Source organism: Prionailurus viverrinus, chromosome D4, assembly GCF_022837055.1.
Source record: "Prionailurus viverrinus isolate Anna chromosome D4, UM_Priviv_1.0, whole genome shotgun sequence".
Taxonomy (NCBI): domain Eukaryota; kingdom Metazoa; phylum Chordata; class Mammalia; order Carnivora; family Felidae; genus Prionailurus; species Prionailurus viverrinus.
In genome coordinates this window covers 27,270,285-27,284,651 of record NC_062573.1, presented here as the reverse complement: position 1 = coordinate 27,284,651, position 14,367 = coordinate 27,270,285, and the positions used below count along the sequence as shown (strand labels likewise).

General features: G+C 47.3%; 1 protein-coding gene across 3 annotated transcripts in view; it reads right to left on the bottom strand.

Annotated features, from left to right (window-relative positions):
* The window catches only part of TBC1D2 (TBC1 domain family member 2), a 55,491-nt gene that overhangs the window by 5,145 nt on the left and 35,979 nt on the right, over positions 1 to 14,367 (bottom strand). For all 3 annotated transcript variants that reach the window (XR_007146441.1, XM_047830930.1, XM_047830931.1), the window contains 3 exons: positions 9,548 to 9,658; positions 4,147 to 4,334; positions 2,542 to 3,018 (listed from right to left, as the gene is read on the bottom strand). Coding sequence is in view for 2 of the 3 variants with exons in the window: in XM_047830930.1 (XP_047686886.1) it covers positions 2,542 to 3,018; positions 4,147 to 4,334; positions 9,548 to 9,658 (776 nt within the window). In the remaining variant the exon portion in view is untranslated. The remainder of the gene's footprint in view (positions 1 to 2,541; positions 3,019 to 4,146; positions 4,335 to 9,547; positions 9,659 to 14,367) is intronic.

Sequence of the window (14,367 nt, the reverse complement as noted above, 5' to 3'; positions counted from 1 at the left end):
CTCAAAGCTGGGGAAGGGGTGCCTTCTGAGGTCATTTAGTTCAGGGATAGCAAACGTGTGAAACACTGGCCACCACTCTTTAGTCTATGCCCAGAGCAGACATAACTAATCAATCATGACAACATTCCCTTTGTCTATGCCCAGGGCAGACATAACTAATTCATCATTGTTCTCTTTCCCACTGACTCTGGAGGCTGCCTCAGAAACTCTCACCAGAGAAGGCTCTAGACAGATGCTTCCTACTGGTCATCCTGGGCCTAGATAAACTTATTGCAGAGATGGGAAGACCCGAGTCCTGGAAAGGAGAAATGACTTGCTCAGGGTCACACAGTCAGCTGGTGGTAGAGTGGCTCCCAAAGTCCCAGCCTGGTGTTCTCTCCACCCTACCCCATTCCACTGGAGCCTCAGGACGTGCTCAGTCCAGGAGCTGGCTGCTGGCACCAGCTTAGATCTCTCTACACATTAAAATATCAGTAATGAGAGGCTGTTGGTACCAATTAGGGCCCACCAAGTGCTCAGGGCTACAACCAGACTCCGACTTAAGGCCTTCAGGCTCAAGTGGGTCTGCAAAGGAAGTAGCATGGTGATGTGGGAAACAGCTACTTTTAAAGCACTCCATTTATGTTCTAAAGGGAAATAGCTTTAATGTTTTTGCCCTAAATCTGCAGTGTATTATTACCATGATACCTGTCACCCACTAAACAGGTTGATTTGTTGCATAGAAGCAAGGTGTGTCCTCTTTTGACACCATGCATGCAGTTCTATCAGTTGCCACTAGATGGTGGCAGTCAGACAAGTGAAAGGGGCCTGCAAGGTGGGGTTTAAGGGCCGCACTCTCCACGTATGAAAGGGGCTCTTCCCATTACAAATAACTTTCGATTTTAAGCAATAATATGGATGTGTGCCTAAACACTATCAGTAAGAAAAAAAAGTATTCAGAGAAAGAATTAAAGAAATATTCTTGGGTGTCACCTCCTTCTCCATCATTCCTACATACCCCTCCACAGCCTTTGTGCTGCCTCCATCCACCCAGGGAACAGTTTCTTTCCTTCTAGGTTTATCTCAAGATCCTTCCCACTATAGGATTTCCCCCGCCTCTTTAGCGCAGATTAGCTGTGCTGTGGTTTAACTCTGAATTCCCAGTAACTGAACATGTATATATGCTCAATTTCACCCAATTTAGGCTGGAAATCAAGTATCAAAAATATCTACCCTTAGGAACCATTCAAATTTGAGTAGGGACGCTGTGACTGTTTATTCTGTGTTAAAGAAATGTCACACACCACCTCTTTTGAAAAAAACACCAGAAGGTCTTATGTAAATTTTGCTCCAGTGTATGCGTGTTTAAATTAAATTGAGTCAAAGGGGTGCCTGTGTGGCTCCGCCCATTGAGTTTTTGACTTTGGCTCAGGTCGTGATCTCACAGTTCGTGAGTGCCAGCCCCACATTGGACTCTCTGCTATCAGTGCAGAGCCCGCTTCGAATCCTCTGTCCCCCTCTCTGTGTCCCTCCCCCACTCACACTGTCTCTCTCTCTCTCAAAAATAAGCCTTAAAAAAAAACTTTAAAAATAAATAGAGTCAAAACTTGCTTTGGGAAATATCTGAGATTACATAACCTCTATCGGGATAGCTAAGGGCATCCATGAGAGTCCTCCACAGTCCTGAAGGGGGCAGCCCTACCAGTCAGCACCCCCCTCTCCACCCCCTATCCCTTATCTCCTGCTGTTGCACCAGAAGCAGAACCGACTCCAGGTTGGCCCGGCTGCATTCTTTCCTTTGGGAATTTAGGCCTGTGGCAAGAGGGTATCGCAAGAGGGTATTGCCAAGTGGGATGGATGACTTGCTGACAAAGCTCCAGACTCAGGGACTGAGTTCTCCGTTCTGAACAGCCTCAATGGGCCTTAAATGTCCAAAGAATGATGGACCGAGGCTGGTCTGCTGAAAGCAAGAGAGTCCAGAGACTGTGAGGCCCCGTAAAGGCTGCAGAAGAGTAGGGTGTGGTGCTGCACAGTGTCGGGACCTGGCCCCATGGACTACGGCGTGATTGGCACCCCTGGGGTTGTGTGGTGCTGTGGCCCTGCTAGAGACAGGAGATGCCACGGTTTCTAATGACCATGGGGTCTCGTCCTCTCTTTTCTTTTCCTGGTTGTTAGGAGCTTCCCTGTAACATTTACAAATTCTCTTTCTCTTGGGTTCCTCTGAATGGATTTTGTCTGAAGCAAATGAGCCTTGACCCACAGTTCTGCAATGTGTGAGCTGAGCTGTGCACACTACAAAATCCCAGGAGACCATTCGCGATGCTTTCTACATGGGTGGCCCCACCCTGAGCACGGATCAAAGCAGAGAGCACGGCATGAGGAGCTACCGTGGTCTTGAACCTGTCCTTGTCCCCATCTTGAACATGTCCATATTGTCCTCATCTGTACAGTGGGAATCAAGCCTCCTGGGCTCCCCTCTCCATGTTCCTGGGAGACTCCAAAGAGACAGAGAGGTGCTCTAGAGAACAAGGGCTGTGCCCTCACTAGAGCCATGATGCTCACCTGTTGAGGCCCTGGCAGTAGCCGATTGTGGGGTTTTGCCAGGAGAAGGCCAGCAGCACCCGGCGTAGCTTGTCGGGGTAGCTGGAGGCGGGGCAGGTGAAGTGCTTGTTGTTGGGGAAGGTGCGGTTCAGGTCCAGCTCAATTTGGCGGGCTGCAGGGTGTTCGTGAACCTGACCCCGGCTCAGCAGCTCCTGGTAGCGGCCGGGGCTCCACAGGTGCTGGACGCGGAGGTGGACCAGCCACCTCCAGACACGCGGCCGGTGCTCTCGGGGCACACCTGCCCGCAGCAGCTGCTTGAGCTCGACCGAGGGTGTGAGATCACCAAGGGCAGCCCAACGCTCTCGTAGCGGCCGCTCCACAGCCTCATGGGCCAGCAGGTGGTGGGAGTGTACCTCTAGTGCCTGGATCTTGGCCAGCAGCTTCAGGTCTTCCATCTCGTAGTTGGGCACCGTCAGGAAGCCATACTCGTCATACTCGCTGCCAGCAAAAATGCACGTTAGCAACACCCTGTAGAGTCCTTCCCCGGAGAAGGGGCAGTGGGCAGGGGCTGGACCCCAGGCAAGGTTCTTGCCGGGGCTTCACTGCGGGTTAGCCATGCAGCTTTGGGCAGGTGACTTCAGTTCTCCGAACTTCAGTTTGCTCATCTGTACAAGGGGTATAATTCCTGCTCTGCCCCATGGAGACCCATTGACATTGACATCCCCTGTTGTAAAATGCTGGGGGCCTAGACAGTGTCTGGGACATAGTAAGTGCATAGTAAGTGGATTCTGTGCAGATATAAAGAACCCTCTTCTTACCCCATGAGGCCTTAGGCTCAAGGAGTCCTGCACTGCTGATATAGAATCCCACTCCCACAAGACAGTAAGCCCAAGGATGGATGGGGAACAGACAGCATCACTGACAAGCAAGATGGGTGAGCTGGGGATCCATTCCACATAGCTTTTCATTGATCTAACGTTTATTTGCCCCGTGTGCTCTGCATGTGCGGTCTCATTTGGTCCTACTGATCCTGCAAAGCAGCAATCTTAGCCCACATCTGATGGAGGCTGTATATGTGGCCCAGAAAGGTAAAGTGACTTGTCCAAGGTCACATGGTGACAAGGCCAGGGGTGGCCCCAAAGCCTGGGCTCCTTCCACCGAGCCTCCCAGCCTCGGGGGTCTTTGGACCCCAGCCACAGCCCCTTTTGTTATATTTAACTGCCCATGTCCACTGGGCTCAGCAAGGGCTTTGCTTGGGGAAGGCAGCTGGCTTGTCTCTCCTCCTCCCCTCTCTGACAAGTATCTCTGGGAGCCTGGAGAAGTGGAGAAAACAGAGCTTCAGAGGCAGACCCAGGTCAGCTGCACTAGTATGCTGCATGGCCTTGGGGAAGGGGCTGCCTCCTCTGAGCCTACGCCACCTCGTCTTACAGCTGAGGTGTAAGTGTAAGTGATACCACCTCAGCCGTAAGAGGGGGCTCATCGCAACCACATGCTCAATACCTGAAGATACGAGAAAGTAAGGGATGCACAGTGCTCGTACACGGTCAGCAGGAACCAGCAGCAGAGCAGCTGGGGCTCCCCAGGTCAGGCAGACCAAGACCTTCCCTTGCTGCCTGCGGGGCTCACCTGATAGGGCTCAGCTCCACGCCTTCTGCCGAGGCCTCCCTGGCCTCCCACTGCAGTGCCTCCTGGATGAGCTGCCTCAGCAGCTCTGAGCAGTCATTGGCCTCGCTCCCCATGGTCTCCTGCAGCCTCCGCAGCCCCGCCAGGTACTTGCTCTCTACCTGGCAGTTCTTGGCTTGGAGGTAGGCACACTGTGGAGGGAGGGGTGGGGCTGTCAGGCCACCTGGTTGGGCTTGGGCCACCCTAGAGGCCTGAGCAGCTACAGGCAGCAAAGCTCTTCTCCCATCTCATCTTGCATCCCCTCCCCACCCCCAACCCATCATATAAGGGAAAGGAGATGGGCCCCAAACCCAAGGGTTTATAGCAAGGCAGTGAAGGCGTCAGGCAAGAGAGCCAGGCCCAGGGCTCTCGTACAGGGCTGGGCTGGATTCAGAAGAAAGAGAGGAAAGGTGGACAGGGGCAGTGCAGGTTCTTGCATAGCCTGCAGTCCCATCCTGGTTCGGCCACTGCTGGCTGGGTGAGGTACGGCAAGTTACTTAACCGCTCTGTGCCCTAGCTTGTTCATTTAACCAATGGAAATATGGATTCTGGTGAGGATTACATGAGCTGATGTGTGTAAAGTCCCTCTCAGGGCACCTAGCCTAGAGCAGTTTTCTGCAGGTGGTATTACTGAGCAGCACCCAGGAGATGGCCATGAGGCTCCGGACACTGCCCTTGGGCCTCCTGCTGCCACAACACTGGCTCCTTCCATTCCTGCTACGCATCATACTCTCCCATCGGTGGCCTTCCTGCACGCTCCCTGCCCCTCCCTGCCCGTCTTGAACTTTTGTATTTCTATTTACACAAACTGAGTGTTCTGAACAAGTCTCGTCACTTTCCTAGGCCCATTTTCCTTCTCTGTAAGCTGGACAGGAAAAATCGGCCTCATAGTATTGCTGTGACCTCTGGGCCAGCCTGGCTCCTGTTTCATCCTGGGGTGGCAGAGTGGGAGCTTCCTGGCCAAGGGTGCCCATCTGCTGCACCTCTGCCCAGATTACCGTCTCCAAACGTTGGCTAAGCACCAACTCCAGGCTATCGGGTGAGCCTGCCCTCCTCCCCAACCCAGGCGGCTCCCACTTCCATGTCCCTCTGCCTGCAAGGCTGCTTCCCGAGTCCCCTCCCAGTAGTCTTCTCAGGCACTTCTGAGACCCCCAAATCTCCTGCTCTCCAGCCCACCTCTGTAAGCCCAATGAGCCCCTGGCTTTCTCAAAACATAAGTCTGATTGAGCATCACCCCCCCCCCCCAACTGCCCCACTCAAAACCCTTCTACAACTGCCAGTTTCCTCAGAGAACGTCCCAACATTTCCCCCCTTCAGCCTCACGTCTCCTTTCTTACCTTTCCCCTTCCTCTCAATCCATAGGTCTTGACCATGCTGTCTCTTTTCTTGGAAGGCCTTTCTCCACTGTTTGCTTGGATAACAGCAACTCACTTTTAGGACTCAGCTCAAGAAGGCACCTCCACCAGGAATTCCTCCCTGACTTTCTTTCCTCCTTTGGGCCCCAAAGAATCCTGTGTGCCCAACTGCATCTTGATTGTGTTTGATCCTCACTAGTCTGCACACACCCTCTTTGAAAAGTCTTAGAAGGCCTTTTGTTAGTTCTTCTTTAAATGTTCATTAGAATCCATCAGTAAAGCCATCAGGTCTGGGGCTTTTCTTTGTTGAGAGATTTCTGATTGCTAACTCAGTCTCCTTACTAGTTATACAGGCCATTCATGTTTTCTATTTCTTCATGATTTAGTCTTGGTAGGCTTTATGTTTCCAGGGATTTGTCCATTTCATTTGGTGATTCAATTTGTTGGTATACAACTGTTCATAGTACTTTTTTAAAAATTTATTTTTATTTTTTTATTAAAAAAATTTTTAATGTTTATTTTTGAGAGAGAGAGAGAGAGAGAGAGAGAGAGAGAGAGAGAGAGCAAGCGAGCATGAGAGCATGAGTCGGGGAGGAGCTGAGAGGAAGACACAGAATCCGAAGCAGGCTCCAAGCTCTGAGCTGTCAGCACAGAGCCTAGCGCGGGGCTCAAACCCAGGAGCTGTGAAATCATGACCTGAGCTGAAGTCACGTGCTTAACCAACCGAGCCACCCAGGTGCCCCTGTTCATAGTACTCTTATAATCCTTTTTATTTCTGTAAAATCAGTAGTAATGTTCCCACTTTCATTTCTGATTTTGAATTTTCTTTTTTTCCTTAGTTCACTTAGCTCAAGGTTTGTCAATTTTGTTCATCTTTTCAAAAAAATCACTTTTGGTTTCATTGATTTTCTCTATTACTTTTCTGTTATCTATTTCATTTATTTCTGCTCTAATCTTTATTATTTTCTCCTATCAGCCAGCTTGGGTTTAGTTCTTCTAGTTCCTCAAGTTGTAAAGTTAGGCTGTTGATTTGAGATCTTTCTTGTTTTTTAAAGAAAGTGTTTATAGCTATAAATTCCCTCCTCAGCTCAGAGCCTGGAGTCTGCTTTGGATTCTGTCTCACTCTCTCTCTGCCCCTCCCTGCTCATGCTCTGTCTCTCTTGCTCTCAAAAATAAACATAAAAAAAAATTTCTTCTTCAGCATGGCTTTTGCTGTGCCCCATAAGTTTTGACATGTCTTCTTTTCCATTTGCCTTTAAGTATTTTCGAGTTTTCCTTGTAATTTCTTCTTTGATTCATTGTTTCAAAGTATGTTGCTTAATTTCTACAAGTTTGTGAATTTTCCAGTTTGACTTCTGTTTTTGGTTTCTAGCTTCATCCCATTCCAGTTGGAGAAGATACCTGTCTCTTTAAATCTACTGAGATATAATTTGTGGCCTAACATATGGTTTGTCCTGGAAAATGAGAATGCGTGTGCTGTTGTCGCTGGGTAGAGTGTTCTGTGTTATACCTGTTAGATCTAGTTGGTGTATTGTGTTGTTCAAGGCCACTAGTTCCTTACTTATCATCTGTCTGGTTATTTTACCCATTACTGAGAGTGGGGTACTAAAGTTTACAACTATTATTGTAGAATTATCTATTTCTCCCTTCGGTTCTGTCATTTTTGGTTCCTATAGTTTGCTGGTCTGTTATCAGGTATATAAGTGTTTATAATTGCTGTATCTTCTCACTGTCTTGAACCTTTTCTTAACATATAATGTCTTTCTTGGTCTCTTGTAACTTTAAAAACTTTAAAGTCACTCCAGTCTGATATTAGCAAAGCCACCCTGCTCTCTGTTGGTTATTATTTCATGGAATATCTTTTTCCAACCTTTCATTTTCAATCTATTTGTGTCTCTGAATATAAAGCGAGTCTCCTGTACACAGTATATAGTTGGATCATTTTTTTTATCCATTTTGTCAAACTCTTTTAATTGGAGAGTTTAACCCATTTACATTTAAAGTAATTATTGATAAGGGATGTCTGTCCTTCTGCTATTTATTTGCTGACTTATACCATTTTTGTCCCTTGTTTCCTGCATTACTGTGTTTTTTGTGGTGAAATGTTTAAATTCCTGTTCTGTTTCCTTTTGTGTATATTCTATAGCTTCTTTTTTTGTGGTTACCATGGGGATTAATTTAAAATTCTAAAGTTATAACATTCTAATTTGAATTTATATCAGCTTAACTTCAATAACATGCAGAAACTCTGTTCCTTTATAGTTCCATCCCTACCCTTTTGGTTGTTGATGTCACAAAATTACATCTTTATACATCGTGAGCCCCAAAACATAAGGTAATGATTCTTTTAAATGCAAAATTAGGTAGAAAACAAAATGTGGAGTTATAAACCAAAGTTGTAATAATACTAGCTTTTAGATTAATCATTAAAAAAATGTATTAGTCTCTTAAATCATATAGAAAACAAAAGTGGAATTATGAACCATTTTTACCATAATACTAGGTTTTATAATTGCCCATGTATTTACCTCTACTGAGATTTGTATACCTTCAAACACCTCTGAGTTACAGCCTAGTGTACCTCCATTGCACCCCGCAGGACTGTGCAAGTACTTCTTGTGGGCAGATCTAGTGGGAATGAAGTTTCTCAACTTTCGTTTCTCTGAATTTCTCTTAATTTCTCCCTCATTTTTGGAAGCAGCTTTTGCCAGATACAAATTCTTTTGCTTTGCTTTTTGTTTGTCTTTGTTTTTAGCATTTTGGCCTCCAAGGTTTCTGATGAGAAATCTGCTCATAATCTTCTTGAGGATTCCTTGTATGTGATGAGTTACTTCTCTTTCTGCTTGCAAGCAGTCGCTTTGTATTTGGCATTCAAAAGATTGATAGTGATGTGTCTCAGTGTAGATCTCTTTGAATTTATTTTACTTGATGTTTGTTGAGCTTCTTGGACATTTTTATTCATGTCTTTCATCAAATTTGAGAAATTTTCAGCCTTTATTCACATATTCTCTCTGCCCCTCTCTCTCTCTCTCTTCTCCTTCTGGGACTCCCCTACTATAATGAGTATGGTCTGCTTAATGGTGTCTCACACATCACTTAGGCTCTGTTCACTTTTCTTCCATCTTTTTTTCTTTCTGTTTCTCAGACTTAATAATTTTCACTATCCTATTTTCAAGTCCACTGATTCCTTCTGCCTGCTTGAATCTACCTCTGAATCCCTCTGGTGGATTTTTCATTTGGGTATTGTTCTTTTCAATTCCAGAATTTCTTCTTGATTTCTTTGTAGGTTTTCTATCTCTATATGGATATTTCTGTTTTCTTCATACATTGCTTTCTTGACTCTCTACATCTTCCCTTAGATCTCTGAACATCTTTAAGACAACTGTTTTAAAATCTTTGTCTAGTATTATCTAGTATCAAGTCTTTGTCAGGGGCAGTTTCTACTAATTTATGTTTTTCTTTTGAATGGGCCATACTTTTATATATCTTTGTACGCCTTGTGATTATTATGTTAAAAACTAGACATCTGAATCTAATAATGTGGTAGTAGTGGGATCAGATTCTCCCAATTTAAGAAAAAATTGTTTTTGTTTTTTGGCTGTTATAGGCTGTCTCTGGGCCAAGAGAGGTCATCTCTTTTCTGAGTCTTTCCCTGGGTGTGCATGGCCACTTTCTAATTTCCTCACCTATGCAGTTGTGTTTGAATGTCTAGTCTTCAAGCTCTAGCTCCCACAAGGGGAAAAGAGAAAAATGAAGTGGGGCAGCCCTTTGAATATTCTGGCAGTTACTCTAACCCAAAGGGGAGGTATGACAATGGCCGCCTGTCCCTTCCTCTGTACTTCTGTGATCAGACGCAGCAATCAGAGCACAGATGCCTGAGGCAGAAAGGCAGTTTGTAAATGGCACAGTCCAGAGGCAGGGCAGGCAGGTGATAAGGACAGAGCGATACAGGGCTGAGAAGGTAAGGGACTGAAGGGTGACTGGGCATGTAGACGGACTCTGCCTCTTACCTTCATCAGGAGGGCCCTCTCCTTCTCAGCCACCCTTCTCCAGATCTTTGTGACTTGGTGGATCTCGGAGTTTAGGAAGCGGTTCTGGGTCCGATATGCTTCTATGTCATCCTGGAGAAGAGAGCAAAGCATCTGATGAATTGCCATCTCCCTGATCCTCACCCTCTGCATGAGCTGTTGGTGCCAACACTTCCTTCCTTTAGAAATTTCTAATGACAACAGAAAAGAAAGTCTTAGAGAAGTAGTATTACAGACAGTCCCCTTCTCTAGTCTTGATCCCAACATGATACAGTAGAGAGAGCATCAAGTCTGGAGTTCACATCTTGGCTCTGACTTCCTGGATATGAGGCTTCACTGAACAACTGTGACCCTCTGTTTTGTCATCTGTAAAAGGGGCATATACTAACTATTCCACTAGGCAGCTGGGAGACTATGTGAGGTAACACGTCTCATAACATTAAGTACAGAGACCAGGGGTGCCTGGGTGGCTCAGTCAGTTAAGCGTCCGACTTCAGCTCAGGTCATGATCTCATGGTTAGTGGGTTCGAGCCCTGCATCAGGCTCTGTGCTGACAGCTCAGAGCCTGGAGCCTGCTTCAGATTCTGTGTCTTCCTCTCTCTGTTCCTCCCCCGCTCGCACTTTGTCTCTCTCTCTCTGAAAAATAAAGATTAAAAAAATTAAAAAAAAAAAGTACAGAGACCAAAACAAACATCCAAGTAGTGTTTGTTTTAAAAATAAACATATGTTGTTATATATTTGCAATCATACTGAATAATTTTGGGTGGAAAATTTTTATTTAAGTCACTTTGTAAATATGCAGTTGACCCTTCAACAACACTGGGGTTTGGGCACCAACCCCCCTGCATAGTTAAAAATCTGTGTATAACTTTTGACTCCCTCCAAATTTAACTGCTAATAACATGCTGTTGACCAAAGTCTTACTGATAACATAAAGAGCACCTATTTCATATGCCATGTGTATTATATACCGTATTCTTACAATAAAGTAAGCTAGAGAAAATACATTTACATTACTATACTGTATTTATCAGAAAAATCTGCCTGTAAGTGGACCCATGCAGTTCAAATCCGTGTTGTTCAAGGGTCAACTGTACTTTTCTATGTTGCTACATAAACTTCCCAACGATCATTCTTAATGTCTGATGACTATTCTGTTAGGTGAATTTATTATAACATAGTTATAATCCCTCTGTTATTTTTTATTTGAGCCCTGAGTGTTTTCGGTTTGTTTTTGATTATGAATAATGCTGTGATACACATCTCTGAGCCTAGAGTTTTCCTTTTGCAAGCTGTCCAGTGACAGAGTATGATCGTGCTGCTGCGGCATTCGAGGAGAAGCTGGCCAAGCGCTGGGGAGGTTCAAGCAGGAGCCTGAGCCTCAGAAAGGAGCAGACACAGCACTGGCTCTCAACCTTCATTCTGCTGGGATGGACATTACAGAAGCAATGGACAGCACATACTCACAGCTATACCTACCAATTCCAGGACATTCACTAGCTGAAACTCAACCCCTTTTGCTCCCACTCTAGCAATGTGCTGGGCTGTAGGTGAATGTGAGAGACACTATTGCGGGCATGACTTTGGATAGGCCCTGATTTATCTGGAAATTAAGAGCATCAGCCTGTGATGCCCGTGGCACCTCATTATCAGGGATGTGTCACTTGTGCACAGCTCACAGGCCATCCTGACCCTCCCTGGGTGGGCCTGCATTCTGGCCAAGATCCTTCGCAGCCCAGAAGCTCCAATTCATACCCAGGCTCTACTGCCTTCTCCCTAGATGGTTGACACAGTGGGAGGGCCATACACTCCCAGGGCTCCTTAGCTGGAAATCAAAGCCCCAGGCTGAATGCATCCCTTGGCCTGTCACCACTCAGCTGGGGCTCTCAGGCTCTCCGTGGGGTCTCTAACCCCAGACACGCCTACTTTTGCACCCCTCACCCCCACCCCCCACTGTGTCCAGGGTGCAAGGCTGTGTGTACTCAGGCTGAGTTTGCTTCTGCTCTCTCTGCCTGGCCTGGACCCAGGTAGTTCCAACTCCCCAGCCTGTACTTCCTCCTACACTCCAACTGTGTCTGTCTTACAGCAAACTCTAGGCTCCCTTTTCTCAGGGGGTGTCAGCTGCTGTTTTGCACAAGTGTCCACCTGCTTCCTCTCCATGACCCCCATTTCCTTATCCTTATGTGGAGGGGCAGTGAGCTTCGTGCGAATCTGCATGTTTGCAGCATGAGGACCAACCTCCTGTGAGCATCAGAATTCTCCAGGGCCGCTCTCACTGCCTGCGATATTCTTCCATTTTGGTGTCCGGAGATTTGGTAGACTTATGAACACAGAGGCTGTGTGGGCTCCTTGCACCATCATCACCCCCTGCCTCCACCCCACACTGACCACACCATCCCATTCAATCCTTCCAGTGGTCCTGAAAGTCTCAGAAGCTCTGAAAAGGACAAGCCCGTTGCCTGAGGTCACACAGCTGTACTAGACAGGGTGTGACTGAGCCCAGGGCTGTCGGATTCGGATTCGAAAGCCAAGTCCAAGCACTGCACTTACTGCCTAGACATTCCCTATGCTCTGTCCCCGCTGCGATCCACCCGGACGCCAAAACTCTAGTCCGTCCTTCAAGGGTTGGGATCAGTAGTCTGGCTGAGCGTGCATAGGCTTGTCTGACCTCTCCGGCTCAAGTTTAATCACAACACATCAAAGATGCAGGCGTTGCCGAGTGCCGGCGTTGCCTGGTGGTCAGGGGGTGGACTCTGGGGCCGTGCTGCCTGGATATAAACCCTGCCTCCACCGCTGAGCCCCAGCACAAGTGCCTCATCCCCTCATCTGGAAGTCGGAGTAACAGTGCTGCCTCAGGCACTGCTGGGAGTCAGTGCTGCAAAGGCTGAGGATGGTGGGCCAAGTGGTGAATACAAAGCAGGCATCACCTCCTTATCCAGGCTCTCACCCACTGCCTTCCTCCTGCGTTCTGCTGAGACACTTCCCACCGCTGCTCTTGTGCCTTCTTCCCAAATGCCTGGGAGAATACAACAAGCTTCTGGGAGAATACAACAAGCTTCCAGGCACGGGAGGAATAGAGCTACCAGTCATTGCCCGAGTCCCTGCTATGGCCAGACCCGTTTCCCTCACACACGTCACTGCGTGTAATTTATCCGCACAATGCTGTGGGATGGGTACTAAAGTACTATTGTTCCCATTTTACAGACGAGGAAACAGTACAGAAAGGGTAAGTCCTCCTCGTCATGGGCTAGAACACAAGAGAGGCGGGATCCAAATCCAGGTGTGTTCACCAGGTGTGTTCAGCAGGAATCGAAAACTACTGCTGGGTGAAAGTGCACCACCGCCTTTCTGCCTCCTGGCACCGTCCCTCTTTCCTCAGTCCAGGCCCAGAAGATGCTCACTGGCCTCTCCAAGGCTTTGGACATGTTGTGTGGGGCAGCCTGCCTCCAGCCCAGTCAGGGAGGGTGGGAGTGCGCACCCTTGGAGCGGCAGTGGGGTGGCCTCTGGGCAGCACCTTCCCATTCGGCTTGTCGCCCTACCTTGAGTGTTCTTCTTGGCTCAGAACTGTAGGGAGGAAAAAGAGAGAGCTCAGAGAAGAGAATGCCACACGACAGTCGCCAATAAGCAAAGGAGGAAAACACAACTGGAGAAAGGGGACAGGAAGAAGAGAGTCTGCCTGTTTGCCTTCATAGGGATCAGGAGCCTGGGAATTTTCTCTGGGAAATGCTGCATGGACTAGCCCTTGTGCTAGTGGGGAAGACAGTGGGTCGGGTGTGGGGAGACCTGAGGTCTAGCCCAAACCTGCTGCTTGGGCTGTGTGACCCTGGGCTGGTCCTTTCCCCTGTCCAGGGGTCAGCCGTCCCTGCCAGAAAATGAGGGGGCAGACTAGATCTCTGTGTCTCCCAGCTCTGCTACTCAAGAGGCCGATGATTCTGTTCTCAAATTGACACCTTCAACAAGGGGGCACTTTGTTAAAGTTGCATGTCACACGGCAAGCAAGTGAACATGCTCTGTCCCCAGACTGAAAGACAGTGGATTTTTGATGAGTGTTCTATTTTTTTCTAGATCAGACACGTTAAAGGCTAACAAATGAGGAATTCTAGAACTTGCAATTCTTTGTAGCACAAATGCTGGGCCTCTGAGGATCAGCTACAAGGTACAGTTGGTTGATTGTGAATCTCCCCATATCTGGGCTCACTGATAAATTCCTGAACATGCAAATCCAGGGGCATTCTCAGTCTCTTAGGTGAGTCCACACTTCCAGTCAATTCTCGGGGGCAGTCTAGAGACACCCAACGGATCTATTTCTCTGACCCCGGAGCTGCTTTATAGGGTCTTCAACTGTAGATCTCTGCAAGATGGGCACAGAGAAGACTCTTAGCAGGGTGGAGGAGGGTAGGGAAGCAATCTTTTTTTTTTAATATGAATTTATTGTCAAATTGGTTTCCATACAACACCCAGTGGTCATCCCAACAGGTGCCCTCCTCAATGCCCATCACCCATCCTCCCCTCTCTCCTACCCCCCATCAACCCTCAGTTTGTTCTCAGTTTTTAAGAGTCTCTTATGGTTTGGCTCCCTCCCTCTCTAACTTTTTTTTTTCTTCCCCCTCCCCCATCCATGGTGTTCTGTTAAGTTTCTCAGGATCCACATAAGAGTGAAAACATATGGTATGTCTTTCTCTGCCTGACTTATTTCACTTAGCATAACACTCTCCAGTTCCATCCATGTTTGCTACAAAGGGCCATATTTCATTCTTTCTCATTGCCAAGTAGTATTCTATTGTGTATAAAAACCACAATTT